The sequence below is a fragment of the Cajanus cajan genome, chromosome 1 (genome assembly GCF_000230855.2).
Source record: "Cajanus cajan strain Asha chromosome 1, NIPB_CcT2T_4, whole genome shotgun sequence".
Classification (NCBI taxonomy): domain Eukaryota; kingdom Viridiplantae; phylum Streptophyta; class Magnoliopsida; order Fabales; family Fabaceae; genus Cajanus; species Cajanus cajan.
This window is the reverse complement of record NC_138517.1, coordinates 33,112,189-33,129,390: the sequence shown is the minus strand read 5'-3', so window position 1 is coordinate 33,129,390 and position 17,202 is coordinate 33,112,189. Positions and strand designations below refer to the sequence as shown.

The 17,202-nt window shown below is 30.2% G+C and overlaps 1 protein-coding gene across 1 annotated transcript; it reads right to left on the bottom strand.

Annotated features, from left to right (window-relative positions):
- Positions 1–232: 232 nt before the first annotated feature.
- Positions 233–1,966, bottom strand: LOC109805837 (putative WRKY transcription factor 11). The gene is made up of 3 exons (XM_020368067.3): positions 1,326–1,966; positions 1,094–1,219; positions 233–715 (listed from the first exon to the last, which is right to left on the bottom strand). Exons 1-3 carry the CDS (start codon positions 1,802–1,804, stop codon positions 550–552), a joined length of 771 nt encoding a protein of 256 aa, XP_020223656.1. The 5' UTR covers positions 1,805–1,966; the 3' UTR covers positions 233–549.
- Positions 1,967–17,202: the final 15,236 nt, after the last annotated feature.

Genomic DNA, 17,202 nt, shown 5'->3' with positions numbered 1-17,202 from the left:
ACAACCATTGACCTGTTCTTTCCCCCCAACTTTCATTACTCAATGCTAAAGTTATCATTATTCCATCTCCACATGCTTCTCCGGGCCCTCCATCCCTTGACTTTTTGCCCAAAACACCCTCCTTTCTTTCAACAAAAAGAATCTAATCTTTCAACTTACATCTCCCAATATCATTCTTCAATATACACATATTCCACCAAGAAAATAATGCCGAACCAATTCAACTCCAACATAACATCAAATCAAATCAAATAAATAAATAAAATGCCCCTTTCAAAATATAATTTCCATAAAACAAAACAGATCACTATATTTCATTCCGAGACCTGTATGAACTACTTCTACTAATTTGTCTTTCGGTTAAATTTACACAAAAGTCCTCGTCAACTTTAGTCGACTCCGTCAAAAAGTTGACTTCATGATTCCATTCTCCGCTTTTCCGCCCTCGAACCTCGCACCCGCCGTTACCGTCACCGTCACCGTCACCGTCACGGCACGAGGCACACTTAACGTCCCCCCGTCAAGTTTCCCAAACGACGCCGTCTTAACTCAACTTGTTTGAAGGCCCAAACCGACGCCGGCTACGGCGGTTGACGGCAGCGCGTGACGGTGCTCTCCCTCGTACGTCACTATCAGCATCTTGGGGTCATCTTGCGCGCGCTCCACGTGCTTCCTCGCCGGACACCCTCTCACGGTGCTGCACTTGTAGTAACCACTGCCAATAATATATACCAAACCCAAATAAATACCACCATTCATTGTTACCCAAATTAATTTAATGACAATTCTCGTAAACATTTATTACACATGTTATCAAATCCAAATTTCAAATTTTTAGAATTGCATTCAAATTTTGATCTTATGTTAAGAGTGTTACAGCATTTGCTTTAATTATTTATATATTTTTTAAAAAAGGTAAATTTCATCTACTTGAGACAAAACTGGATTAAGACTAAAAAACTGTGTATTTTTTTTAGGGATTTTGTAAACTAAATTGGAAATATAGTTTTGAAAAGGAAAAAAAAAGAGTTTGAGATCTGCATTTGACTTTGACCAATTGAACACGGTGATGGGAGAAGGAATAGAATAATACCGAGGGTAGGGTGAACCCTTGATGGGCTTCTGACCGTACTTTCTCCACGAGTATTCGTCCGGTGGGATATCGGCGATCTTCGAGCTTATCGCCGGGACGCGGATGGTGCGTTTCACGCGTGATTTCCTGGAGACAAAAAATTGACATGAGTTTTTGTTTGTTTCTCGTTTATAATTATTATTAGGATTAAAATTATTTAGTTTTATTTGAGTGGGTGGGAGAAAGTGAAGACCTTTTGCCGGAGCAGTGGCAGGAGTGTTTGGCGGAGAGGGCGGCGTCGCGGCACTTTTTGCGGTGGGAGGAGGCGAGAGGGGGTTTGGGAGGGAGGAGGAAAGGGCCGATCTTGCCGTCGGAGACGCTGGCGTCGTTGGTGAGGGAGGAGGTGGTGGTGGCGGTGTTGGTGTTGGTGTTGGAGAGAGTTAGAGTTTGGTCTTTGTTGCTGGGCTTAGAGTTCAGAATGGTGGGCTTAACGAAATCTAGAGTAAAGGGCTGGGGCTGGGGCTGGGGCTGGGGTGGAGCGCGGCGGAAGCGGGCGTGGCCGGTGCGGTTGAGGAGGTTGATGAGCTGTTTGAAGTTGGAGACAGTGAAGTGGGTGATTTGGGAGCAGTGGAGGTTGTTGAGAGAAGGAGAAGGGTTAAGGAGTGGAATGAGATGGTCCATGCTCTTGAACCCAGCGGAAGCTGCTTCTTGTATTGCTATGTGTTCCTCCATGGGAGAAGGGAAAGAGGTTTGGGTTTGGGATTATGTTATGGGTTTGGTGAGAGGGGGGGTTTGTTATAAAAGAGAGAGAAAGGGGTTGGAAAGTCAAACAAGTTTCGTGGATCAAGGGTTCAGATTTGAGATTGTTTGCAACAGAGGAAAGTACGCCACGACAAACCAAGAGTTACTGTGAAGCTCCTCATATCATGCATTGCATTCATGCTGCCTGCCTGGGCCCCACCTCCCTTCCTTCCCAAGTGCCCAAAACTATATTTCATTATTATGCTTAAATCCCTATTCTCTGCACTATCTTATGCATCCTTTTTTTCACGAGAAAGTTCTTAATACTGTTCATAAACTCTGCGTTTCCATTACTTGCAGACACGACAGTCAACGCTTTATAAAGCTGACGTTCTACTTTCCTTAACGTGACCAAGCCCAAAGCAATTGTCACATCATTCTTATTTTTTCTACGTTTATTTTTGTTTTAATTATTTTTACAATTTTTATTATATATTTAGCTGTACATGATAACAAACAAAAATAATAATAGAGTTTATTTGAAAATATTTATTATATTAAAAGCATAAAAATTATTAATGCTTGTATTAAAAAAATTTAAAACATTTATCATACATTAAATAATTTTCCATCGTATACATTCATCATAGTGCCAGATCTACATTGATTTGAATGCTCTATATTTTAATTAAATTAATAGTTTTACATAGATTAATATAAATAATTATATTAGTTAATTTTATTATATTTATAAAATAAAATTATGACTCATTAAAATTTTCATTTTTACTTATCATTAAAATTTTATGAGATACATAAAAATGTTATTTCATGCTAAAGAATATACATGAATATCAATAAAAATAATAAATATCAATTAGAGTGAATTTTTTTTGTGGACAAAAATTTAAGTGAGTTAACTCTTGAGGACTCGTAGTACCGGGATAAGATTAAAAAATAATAGAGGTCTAAAAAATAATTAAAGTGAGAGAGAAACATATATTTTTACAATCTTTAATAAAAACAAACAAAAAATAATAATTTAATATTTTCTTCAAATTATAAGATGAGATCAATAATTTTTTATAAACTACTCTCTGATCACTATTATAAAAAATATATTTTTTCTTAAATATAAATAAATTTTAATTATTCTTGTCTCATTTAATAATTTTCTTTTCCAAAATATTACACCTTTAATATAAGTTTTCAATTGCATTACTTTTTTTCTATATAAATAAGGATAATCTTAAAAATATGTTATTGAATTAGTAAAATTTAATATAAGTAATTAATTTTTTTCAATGTGTAAAATATTTTTTTATAATAAAAAATATGGAGAGTATGTCTTAACTATAGTAAAGACATAAGAAAATAATATATATCTAAAAAATTTGTACTTTGCATCGGTTAATTTTCCTCATAAACCTTATGACTATTTTTAACATTAATCTCTTGCTTTTCTTATAACTTATTATTATTAAAAAAAATACTCCCACCGACTCAGGTCTAAGATCCGATCCAACGTACAATCAAAGTTTTACAAATTTATTATAGGTTTTAATGTTTCTTATCTTTGAAAATTTTCCCATTTTTGTATCCTCTATTTCTCTTGTCTGTTCACGTTTTTATTATATTTTATTTTAGTTTTAAAAGAGTCACTTGATCTATACATTTTGCTTATTTTATTTTAATTTTTGACGTGTCATTTATTATAGGCACGAGAGAATGAAAGACTCTCTATCTCAGTCATATTAGACGTGGATGAGACAAGAAACTCCTTGTCTTAATGGTGTTAGACGCCTAGGGGATGGTGTTTGATGCGAGTTACATGTCTTTAATATGATGTTTAAGTTATTATATGATTAATAAATGATGACTTAATTGTATGATGAAGATAGTATGATGATAATTCATGATGTTTCTTGTTGATATACTATATAATGATGCTTATGTTATCAAGTTGTAAGTTGATAGATCATGATGATGTTGTATAATTGTATGTTATTATGATTGATTAAGTTGTTTGACATGTGGTGTAGATACATGTTTTTGTTGAGATACATAAAATTAGAGGAGAGTGAAACATGTTTTGAAAATTAAAATATCTCATTGTATGGATATAAGTTGTGATGCTATATGAGCCTAGTTTAGTAAGTAAGCTAACTTTTGAATGAGTAGTTATTTTAAGTTGTCTCATCTAGGTTTTATGTGAAGTTCTTATGTGGGCAAGGTCGAGACATATGTGTATAAAGTGACCAATTGAGTAAAGTACAAAATTAGGGACTCAGTCCCTAATTGAGTATTGGAGAGGTGTGTTATTAGAAGAATAGTCGATGGGCTAATCTCACAGGTAGCTTAGTGTTGCTAGCTAATGTTGTGATATGTTCATATTTTTAAATTGTTCTACCTTGACAAAGTGCTAGATTTCCTAGTTTAAGTGGTGACACTTGAGAAATCAAAATAAGTTATTAAACAGGTTCCTTGAGAGGCTTGAAGTTGTATATATCTAACTTAGTTGTGATAGGTCAAATGTTGTGATTCAATAGGGTCTAGTCACTTAAATTGTTCACCTCAATTATAGGAAATTTGTATAATTGATATGTGTGATGATGCATTAGTTATTTATTGTTGTCTGTGTTGATAATGTTGTTATGCTAAAGTTGTTAAGATGTGTTGTGGTGTAAGTTGTATGCGTTGTAGTTGATGATGAGCTAAAGTTTTGTAGTGTAAAGGATTATTGTTATTTAAGTTGTTTATGTTGTTACTTCATGTTGTTGTATACGTTATTTCCTTTTCATAAGTTTACCCTTACTTGTTTTCCTTATAGTTGGGATTGTAATGATCACAATTGGTATGAGAGCAGAGTAGGATTAACATGTGGGCTTGTGTAGTTTGGTGGAAGATCATGCTAGCAATGACTTAGTTTTGGAGATGCTACTTTATGTAGATTGTTTTTGGTATAAATGTTTGATCGACAATTAGGTTTATTTTTGCACATAGTGATATAGTTGATGTATTTGTATATATGCATAGGATATACACCTAACCCCATAAAAGGATCTATGTTTTATTGTTGATGCCCAAAAATTGTTTTATGATTTTTGCCATACATACACACATATCATGTATGAATGACCAGGTGATTATTGTATAATAAACCTAGGTTAGTCAATTAATATTTTCATTGTATTGTAACTGGACTATAATAAATATAGAGACTTATCAGGTTATTTCACGATTCATTCACAAGTAAATTCATTCGATTCATGCATTACAATAAAAATAAATAATGAGTCAAATCTAATCAACCTATTTAATTTTATGAAAGGTTAATAATCTATTCACTTTTTTTTAAACCCATTGGATTACCAGATGAGGATATGAGTATCAGGTCAAATATAAGAAAAGGACCGATGACTCCTCAATATAATTACACCGAGGAGTCCTCAGCTCGATACAACAACCTACTTAACTTGGTTATCGCAGACAAGCACTAATGGACCTTCTTATGGGCCTACACATGGACCTAGGCCCATTAAGGTTAATATAAATAAGTGTGATTAGTAATAAAGAGAGGTACGTTTTCATAATTACCAGATTAATTAACATTGAAATCTATGAGATCGAAGACTGACTTAAACATTGGAGTGTCATTTGCAGGTACCCCACTCTTTTCCTAGGATACATCATGGAAGATGAGGACCAAGTAGGAGTATCAAAATTACCGGAGTACCCTTATGCAGGTACATAAATGATTTGATTGAATTTTTAAAAGACTATTTTACACTATTTTTATTAGTCATTTATTTTCTTTTGTTTAAACTTTGATAAAATATTAATTATTTATTCTAATTATATTTTAACATGTGCAATGCACAAACTAAATATTTATTATATATAACTAAAATTCATAATAAATTATGTATACACATAAATAGTATGTTTAAATATATAATTTATATTTAAAATTTGAATAAATAGATTTTTTAAATAAATAAGTAATATTTTAAATTTATAATAAATAATTTATATTATAGTGTAATATTATTTTTATTTATGAATAATTTATTTTAAAAATATTAAAATTTAATTTATAAATAATTATGATAAATAAAAATTAAATTAAATATATAATTAAAAATCTTTGAAAAAACTCTTAAAAAATATTTTTATATTAAATAATATTTTTTAATATATATAAGTTGATTTTATTCATGATATTAATAAGAGAAAGAAATGCTAGTAAATATCGGTGTAAAATCCTACAATACAAATATTACATCCTATAACAAAAGGGTCTTCTCAACCGTTAAAACACCGATTTTTAACCTATGTTATAAAAGATCTTCTTGTTGGGCTGAAAATCGATGTTTAAATTAATTTTATTTATTTATTGGACCAATTACGTAGTTAAATAAGATAAATAGGAACAAATGACCTTTTTCAGGAAAAAAAAAAAATCGTAAATCGTACCAGTTAAAAATAAAAAATACAAAATCTAAAAACTTTCTTTCTAAAAAAAAATAAAAACAACGTGTAAATGGGTTAGTGTTCAATGGCTTATTGTTTATTATATCTCCTCTTAAGAATTAAAGTTACTTTTTTTTTTTGACACCATAGAATTAAAGTTAAACAAATAAATAAAATCAAAAGAAGTGAAGGGGTAAATGGTAATTATTGCGGGACGCTCTCATCGAAAGTTTCGCCTTTGCATCTTTTTCCTTTTGTCCTTTTGTTTATGGTTGACTATGCTTTTGATAAGTATCGGTGTAAAAGCAAAGAGCAAGTCATGGGACTTTAATTTTTTAAATTAAGCATGGATTCTCAATACGATTATAAAACTAACCTATATAGCATTAATAATTCATTACATGAAACGACGTAAAATGGATCTCTCCTTTTGATTTCTTTAGCAAGGTCAAAGCCACAAAACCGTGGGAAAGAGAAACGTTATGATGGTGTTTACTATAAAAAAAAATGTTCAAAATATTTCTTTAGTCACTTCAATGCATGAATTAAATAAATAATAATGTGGTGTAATATAGATAATAAATAATTATACTTCTTAAATTTGTGATTCGAAGTTTAATATTTAGGTTGTATGAAAAAAAATATTTATAAGAAGAAATCACTTCTTACAAAATTATATCTCGAAACTCTCAATTGAAAGGTCAAAAAATTCAAAATTAAATTAACGATTTTGCTAAGACCATCTTAAAGAGATAATTTTAATTTTGTTTTTAATGTAACATTTTTAATGATTTTTCATTCATAATTATTTAAAAAAGCTAAATGATCTTAACAAAACCCTTGAAAAATAAAATCACACCAAGAATACACGTTTCACATGATTTGAAGACCGGGGAATTAAGAATTTATTCTATATGCTAGTACATATGTTCCATGCACCACAAAAGTTGTATTATTTAGTATATAAAGTTAGAAGGGTATAATAATTGGGGAATAGTTAGAGGCTCTTATCGTTTGGGAGAACAAGTGAGGTCCAATTCAATTAAATTAGACAACGAAGGTTTGGTTTTGACATTTATTATGCTTTTCTAATTTGACATTAGTAATGTATTCAACGTTTTAGTGGAACTACGTAAGCATTTGAATTTTGCAAAGCATCGTGGTTACAGGCACAATCACCCACCGTTGGATGAGTCAATGATCATCCGACGGCCACATGGTGTGGTGGCTATGGTAGTTGACCTAAGATTATATTTAAAAATATATGATAGTATTCTAGAACACATGACACCCAATTGGAGTATGGGTCAAAGCCACCAAGATACAGTAACAACCAACAAGATTGTCCCAAAATTAGTTTTGCCATGTTAGTGACTACTAACAATTTGTTGTTTAGATAGGTATTGGATTCAATCTTTTTAAACAAAATTTTGAGTTCAAGTTTTATGAATAAACATATATAATTGTCATAAGATGATTAGTCAATTTTTATTTATTTATAGAAATTAGTTATTGATAATGTTGATAAATAGTTCACATTATTAATATGATTAATTTTTTTATATAATTTTTTTAACTCAGCCATTTCAAAGCAATTCATATCCAATCCAGCTATTTGTGTCAGCAACAGCTTTCCTCCACTTAGTGTTTAGATTTTTCTTATTTTATTTTTGTGTTCGTTGACTTGTGGGCTTGGTGAACTTGTTATGATAAACTAAACCACCTATAAACTAATTGAAGAGGTAAAAAAAGCTAGGAAGAAAGGTCAATCACCATTAAATTTATCAACTAGGATGGAAGTGGATTGATCAAGTAAATATTGGACTTTATAAGGTCTGAGTTTGTCTCACTCCACGTGTTAAGGACTTAAGGTGGAGTTCGTCTCACTTCACAAAACAAACTTTGACTTGTTTATTCAATATTTTTTTTTTATATAAGATTCAATTTTGTTCTTTTAAAAAGTTTTTAAATTACCTAAAAGCCAAATTAAAAGTCTACTTTTAATAATACCTATTAAATAAGATTGTAAACAAACATCTAAATAGATTATTAGGTTTACACTTTGGTCAATAAATTAAAGTCTCTATATAAACTAGTATATAATATAAAAATATTTATACTAAAATTTAATAGAATTAAAAAACTTATTATTATTATTATTATTATTATTATTGTATTATTTATATTCATTTAAATAGAGTCATCAAGTCCAAAAGGATTTTCAATGAGTTAAAATCTACTTTTATTTTAGCTAAATAGGTTTTTAAAGTATTGAGATGTTTTATTTAGCAAATGTATTAATAAACCATCAATTTGATCCTCAAAGCATCAATCTCTTTCTTACTTATACTCCCTCGAGTATTGTAAAATAATAAATAGTCCTTAACGTTTTGTCACATCCATCTCTTTAATCCCTCCCATTAACAAAGTCAACTTAACTTCCAATAAGTGCCAGATTGCCATGATAAAACGTGAGTGGTACATGACCCTTCTTCTCCATGTGTATCTACATCGTATACATAAATCACATTGTTGCCCTAATCTAATTGTATTTTTTCAGAGAAGAGAAGAGACACTATTACATCTGACTAACATTTTAATTTGTTCTCTTAAAAAAGGCATGTGTTTAGAAGAAATTTATATGGTTGTTTTGATTTCTTATGGTACTCTCCTGTCAATGGCTTATTTTATAATTGATTGTGTTTTTGGAAATGTTCTCCATGGGTGGTTGCTAGTGAGTGTTGAAATGGTCCCTATAGCTTCTTTCTTCCTATTTGTAATTTTTTTTCTTTATTATGCAAAATATCATAAGTTAAAAATTTACACTCTTTAATAAAGCTAGTTGTAACATTAATCAAATATGTATATATTAGCTATTTGGCATTTACAGATAGTCCGAAGTAATGTTGGTGACGAGAGTGAAAGGCACGTCATTGCAGGACAATAATTTGTCCAAGATGTTTGTAATGAGGAAGGTGACTACAATGAAGATGGAATTTTTTTTTTCATATCAATCCTAAGAACTTAGGAAATCACTTAGCTCATTAGATGGTTTGAATCCAAAGCAATTTTCCCACAATTTAATTCTGAAGCTCCATCTAAGGAAGTGAGGTTGGTCATAGGGATGGAGTTCCAAAATTTATTTGAATTCAATTAAGTTTTAAAAGATTATACTATTCATTTAGGGAGGAACATTAATTTGTTAAAGAATGACACAATTAGAACAAATTAATCCAATTTTGTATGAAAAATACTGAAATTAGAAAGAAAAATAATTAAGTAATAAAAAAGGGTTAAATAAAGATAAAATAAAAAATAAAATAAATACAAAATAAAAATATAATTAGAAGAGATAAAAAAATAAGTGAGATGCACGTACACTTTTGTCAAAGTAAATAACTTAGAAAAATGAGAGAAGATTTTGAGGTTTTTATGTCCAACAACATAAGTTCATTATATCACATCTTTTGATATAGTTATCCGTATAATGTGTTCTTTGCATTGTTGAAAAGCTTGACAATAGATTTATAATTGTTGTTTATAGCATGAAAATCAAAATCCATCTTCATATTGATGAAAATTAATATAAAAGTCGGTGATTTATTAAAAAATGTTTAATTCTCACTTTGTTTCCTTCTCAATTAAAAGTCTCAACAGTCCACAATTAGGGATGGGGTCCCACGGGGACAGGTAATAGTAAACACGTCTTCGCCCGGCTAGATGAAAATTGACCTCATACCCACCTCATATCCGCGCGAGTATCCATTAAGCGGGTATATTCATGAATTTCTTGAATACTCATAGATATCCATGGATATTTATAATTGTTTTAAGAAATTAAAAAAATATATTATAAATAATTTTAAGGTTATATTTAATGTCATTGAAATAATAAAAATAAAAATTCAATGTTAATTTTTAACTTGTATTTAACGTTAATTTTGTTGAAATAATAATAAAAATGCAAGATAATCAATAACTTAAAATACATCAATCTCACAAGTAAGTAAAAGTCTCATATCACAAAACTACAATAATTCAATCTCATAATTTCAAATGAAAGTAAATAACTTAAAATACATAAATCTTATTGGTCCAATCAAAGTTAAAAAATTAATCAAATTACATCTAACATAATTCTATAACATGCTTAACACATGTTGGTAACTTCATCAACCTCACTTTTGTAAGAAAATAAGATGAGAGAGTGTAGTTTTAGGGTTATGTGGTACAAGGATAATTAAGATATTTAAGAAATATTATTAAACGGGTACTTGTGGGTATGAATATCATCATATCCGCCTCGCCCGGCCGGTTATAAACGAGTAAAAAATTATCCATCCCCATTATCTGTAGGTACCCAATTAGCCTATTTATTTATTATCCGTAGAGGATTTACCTGCAGATACCTGCGAGTACGGATGTTTTTGCCATCCCTATCCATAACTAGGGATGAGAATAGGCCTGAACAAGGTAGGTTTTGAATATATAGGTTGAGCCTATTATGCAAAATTCAAGCTTAAGTTTAACCTATTATCTATCATAGACTTTTTTTATAGGTCCAGTCTGACCTTTTTAAAGTTTGGTCTGGTCTATTAACCTATTTCAAAATATATTTAAATTATTAATGTTAATTAGGCCAATAAACTTAATTTTTAAAATTTAATAAAATTATTTTTAAAATATAATTTACTCTATATTATTAAAATTTAAGTTTTAAAAGAAATAAAGGAGAAAAATTGAATCATTTTCTATTGGCAAAACATTTCATGTGTAACCATGTATAAAAAATATACACTTATGCATAAGTCGTAAGCTTATGAACTTATAGTAAAAATAATAATAATTGAATAAAAAAAATTTAATATCGATGATTTATTTTTGTTTTATAAATTTATTTGTTTATTTATATTTTTAATAATATTTATTATTTTTTTATTATTTATATAAATAAATAGGTTGATCTATCAGACTTAACAAATTTTTCTATAAGTTTAAAATTGACCTTTTTATATATATAGACTTTTTTAAAACTCTAAACTTGGTCTTTTTATTAAATATGCCAGTTCAGATCAAACTTTAAGGAGGTCAAGTTATAGGCTCCTATTTAATGTCTGGCCTATTCGCATCTCATTCACAATAATCTCATACACCTCCTCCCTCCCTTATAGACAAGACTCCAAGACTTCAAAAACACAAAAAAAATCCCATCAATTGCGTATCTAAAATTAAGACTAAAGAAATCATTAGACTTATATATAGTAAATTTTTTAAGGGTATAATGGAAAACATTAATATTATTTGAATTTTCTATTGGAAAAGCTCGAAAAAAGCATGTGAGATACCAAATTATAATCTTGAAATTATTATCTTTTATCTTATTTTTTTTTATAAATATATTATTTATTTAATTTTATTTTTATTTTTAGTTTTTATTCAATGTTTAATTTTTATTTTTCTTGTAAATTCATAATAATGTCTTTTATAATAATTAAAAAAATAATAGATACGATATCTTTTAAAGGTCTAATGAAAAATATTAATTTTTTTTCTTTTTTTTTCTTCTTTGAGTTTTCTATTAGAAAAGCTCAAAAGAAGCATATGAGATGTCGTAATAAATTGTCGTCTTGAAGTTAGTATGTTCTATCTTATTTTTTTATAAATATATTATTTATTTAATTTTAATTTTAAGAAATATTTTATTCAACATTTAATTTTATTTTTTCTTGAAAATTTATAATAATGTTTTTTTATAATAATTAAATAAATGAACTTATTAAAACGAAAAAGACTTAAATAAGTGCAACATCTTTTAACTTTTCAAAATTTTGAAAATACAAGGTGCGACAGTTTGGTATACTCAAATTTTTTCTTTGATTAATTTTTATAATTCTTTTATAATAATAGTAATAATTAAAATATTTGAATAAATGGTCTTGGATGTACACCTCTGTAAATTTTACAAATAATATTATCTCTCATTTTTTCTTAATATTAATAATAACAACATCAATAATAATAATAAATAATTTTAGTATTCATGAAAATAAAATACACACTTGTTAAATAAAATATATTTGATTGTTATAGTTAATTTTGATTAATTTAGGGTGAGATAGATATTTTAAAAGTTACAAGTAGTTTGCTTAATTAATTAAAGGTAACTGTATTTTCGATAAACATTGTAGAGTGTTATTTCTTTCTTTATATGTCTCTCAAACTCAAAATCTATTTTATGTTCTTTTTTCAATGCTTTTCCTCAAAATAAATATCAGTGACGATTTCATGTTTTTAATTTATTTTCGTCATCTTGTTCCGATTGCTATAAAGGACAAAATGTGTTTCTAAACAATGCTCAATGGAGATATTATATTCATACAACTATCTCACTTATAACTTTTAGATAGAGACATTGAAAGATGAACATAATTGTTCAAGGATGTTCAAGACATTAAAACAAGGTTGAGACAACAACCTAATCTTAGTCATGGTGAAACCTATTACTTGATGACAAAAGATTTTGGTGTGCATTTGGAGGATAATATGATATATAGATCACTTAAACAAGCAAGAGAAAATATTGAGGGTTCTAAAATTCACTAGTATACGAAGCTATGGGACTATTGCAATGTGTTATTATGCAATAGCCTAAGATCCATAGTGAAAATGGACACTACACCACAACTTTATAGTGTGTTTGGATGGAGAATTTAAATAGAGTAATTCATTTATGTTGTTTGAAGGCTTGATCCTTTTATAGTAATTTTAGAGAAGATCACTGTTACAACAACTTTGAGTTGAACTTTCAATTTTCTTCACAAGCTGCTTCGTTTGTCTTCTTTGTTGATCCTAGGGATTGTTGTTGATGCATTTAATGCAAGCATCAAATGCCATTCAGTGAGGCGTGCATCTCTTATCTGATCTTGTGAACTATTTATCATCATTTTCTACTAAATTAAGCATGGTAGAAGTAATGTGTTAAATAAAAAATCTTGTTTTAAAACAATAGATGATTCTTTTAAGTTTTAATGACGACAAACAAAATATTTTTTTTTAGCAAAAACCAACACTTTTCAAAGATAAAACATATCAGACAACCTATGAAGAAAATATATATCATCTGCAAGATGGAAGAAATCAGAAGAAGCATATAGTCCATCTGATGCCATTAAATGAACATTGATATATAAGACTAATGATGAACTTCATTTAATGTATTATTCCTTAGGAGATTGAATAAAAAGGAACTTCGAAACTCTTGAAGTGCATTAAAGAGGAAAAAGACAAAATGTCCATGAGAAACAATTAGCAAGATCCCAGATATCACAAAAAAGGTACTCAAAAAGACTGCTCTACACCATCCCCAACTACTCTACACCAGCCCCAACTGCTCTTTGCTGACACTTCTTTACTACACTTAAAATGGAAGGAAATGATGATAAGTAGATGCCTAGATCAGATAAGAGATATACGTCTCATTGATAAGAATTTAATGCATCAACGATAATCTTTAGGATCAGCAAGGAAGACAGATGAAACAACCTGTGAGGAAATTTGAACGTTTTAATCGAACGTTGTTGTAACGGTCATCTTCTCTGAAGTTACTATATAAGGACCAAACCTTCGTACTATAAATTAATAGTGATAGTTTCAAAATATACATATACTAAGAAAAAGCGTTGTACAGTTCAACACTCACTAAGTAGTTCAAATTGATCAAACATTCAAAAAATTGAAGTTGAAGCACTACGAAGAAGATCTTCATTATAAATTTTGTATATAGTCTTTGTACTCAAATTCGTGATGTATTTTCATAAGATCACGTCTAGAAGAGATGAAGCTATAAGTGTAACTCTTAGAAATCTTATTTGTAAGGGTTGAGCTTGGAGAGACTTGTGCAAAAGAATACTTAGTGTTAAGCCTGAAGAGGCTTGTGCAAAAGAATACTTAGTGTTGAGCTTGGAGATACTTGTGCAAAAAGAATGTTTAGTGTTGAGCTTAAAGAAGCTTGTTGAAAGAATACTTGGGTTTGAGCCACGAGAGGCTTGTTGAAAGAATACTTGGATTTGAGCCTGGAAAGGCTTGGTCAAAGAATACTTAGTGTTGAACCATAAGTAGCTTGTGTAAAGAATACTTGTATCTTGTACAAGATAGAGGAACACAATCTGGTTGTATTGAGAGCTGGATGTAGTCTTTGGGTTTGAGATGAACCAATATAAAATACTTGTGTCTCTTCATTTGTTTCCTTTCAGTACTTCATCTGATCACATTCCAGTACTTCGTATGTTACAACTTTTTCCACTTCACTACACCTCAAAAAGCTTGAGCTTTTGATATACACTATTCAACCTCCTCTTTTAGTGTGTATCTTTTTCTCTAACAATTGGTATCAAAGCTCAGCCTTTGATGGGGTTGAACATTTAACAGTGCCAAAGGAAAAGATCCAAAATGGGAAACAGTGAAGGATAGTACCTACCAGAAAAAGATTTTCTCACAAGGCCTTCAGCCTTAAATGGAGAAGGTTATCCATATTGGAAGAACAAGATGGAAATGTTCATCAAATCCACCCAGTATCAACTCTTGGGGATCATCACCCAAGGTGACATTGAGGTAACTAAGCTTGAGAGTCAATACACTCAGGAAGATTACAACATTTTGTAGTAGAATACCAAAACAAGATATATACTTGCATGTTCTCTATGTAGAATTGAGTACAATAAGTTTTGCAACTGGTCTACTACAAAAGTGATGTGGGATGCTATCAGGATAATTCATGAGGGCACTGAGGATGTCAGACTCATATGAGCTGCCACTCTTCAGAGACACTATGAGTTATTCTCTATGAAAGAGAATGAAACCGTTGATGAAATATTTGGAAGATTCCTAACTATTCTAAATGGACTAAAATCCTTGGGTAGTGAGTTTTCAAAAGCTCAAAATAATCTCAAAATCCTAAATAGTCTTCCTAAAGTCTGGGAACCCAAAGCCACTAGCATCTCTAAAGCACGAGATTTAAAAATTCTCACTCTTGATGAACTTCTTGGAGCACTTTGTGTTCACGAGGTTCATTTGAATAACAAAGATCAACCTAAGGCTAAAGACAGTATTGCCTTGAAAAATAGTGAGACAAGCCCAAAAAAAGAAAGAAGAAAAGTGCTAAAAGTTGAATCTAAGTCAAATGCTACCTCGGAAGACTCAACAAATGATGAAATCTCTCTAATGTCCAAGAAATTTAAAAACATGTTGAAAAAGAATGGAAGATTGAGTATTCTACATAGGAAGAAAGAGAAAGAAAGAAAGGCCAGTAAATTAGAGGCCAAGGACATCGTCTGCTTCGAATGCAATAAGCCTGGACATCTAAAAGCAAACTATCCACTACTCAGGAAAATGTGGTCTAACAAAAAGAAGACAAAAAGGAGTTTCATGGCCACCTAGGAGGATCTTGACAATGAAAGCAACGATTTAGATGAAGAAGTTGCCAACATTTGTCTTATGGTAGACGTTGAGTTAGACACAATTGATATAGAGGTAAATTCTGACTCTAGCTCTTATTCATCTGAATCTGACAATGATGAAATATCTTTTGAGACTCTCTTAGCCAATTCTCACATGATTTCACTTGAGTACAAGAAACTAAAAGAAAAATATAAAGCTTTAGAAAAATAAAATGTTGAACTCAAGAGAAAACTATCAGATGATGCTAAAGAGATATTATGTCTCAACAACAAGATCACTAGTTTTGTTCCTCCTATATATGGTAGAAATCTTGAAAAATGAAAATATGCAACTCAGGAAGGACTTAACTAAGTTTGTTGATGGATCCACAAAACTAAATCTCCTATTAAAACATAGAAAGATTCCATTTGACAAAATTGGTCATGGTTTTGATCCAAGTCTCAAGACTTCTTAGGCCAAACCCAAAGTTTTTTCTCATAAAGCCAGTGGATATGAATGTAACAATTTAGGCAAGAGAAAAACTAAGGGAAATGGAACTAACAAGAGAAGACCCAAGCGGATATTAGTACCAAAATCTCAAATAGTCTTTGTTTCATATATCCTTGGTGGGAAAGCCAAAGGATTCACACTGGTACCTCGATAATGGATGCTTGTGACATGTGACAGGAGAAGGTATTGATTTTAGCAAGAAGTTATTGATTTCACTAAAATCTTTGCTCCAGTTTTCAGGCTTGAAGCTATTAGAATTATGTTAGCTTTTGTATCTCATAAAAATATTAAGCTTTATCAAATGGACATGAAGAGTGCCTTTTTAAATGAAATCATTGAAGAAGAGGTGTATGTTAAACAATCTCCAAGTTTTAAAAATCTTGATTTCAAAAACCACGTTCTCAAACTCAAAAAGGCTCTTTATGGTCTGATACAAGCTCTAGAGCTTGGTATGATAGACTAAGCAATTTTTTACTTGAAAATTACGTTAATTAAGAGAGGCAAAGTTCACACAAATCTTTCTAGAAAAGAGTTTGGAACTGATTTTATTGTTGTACAAATATATGTAGACGATATCATCTTTGGTACTACTAATGAATCTCTCTGTAAGGATTTTTCAAAGCTGATGCAGACTGAGTTTGAAATGAGCATGATGGGAGAATTGAAGTTCTTCCTAGGTCTACAAATCAAGCTTGGCTTTTCCAATTTGTCAATTTTTTTGACTTAGAGCATCAAACTTTGCTGGTAACAAATCCACATTGTTGACCTCATATCTTCCTGGAGTACTTTTTTTGCTTGTATTATCCCTTTCATTATTCCATTGGCTTTGATTTGCAGCTACGTTTTCCAAAATAGCAAGGCAATCATCAATAGACTTTCCCATAAAGGAACCATTAGCAATAGAGTCAAGGATCATGACACTTTGTTGATCTAATCCTTCAAAGAAGAATTGTATTGTAAGCCATCTGTTG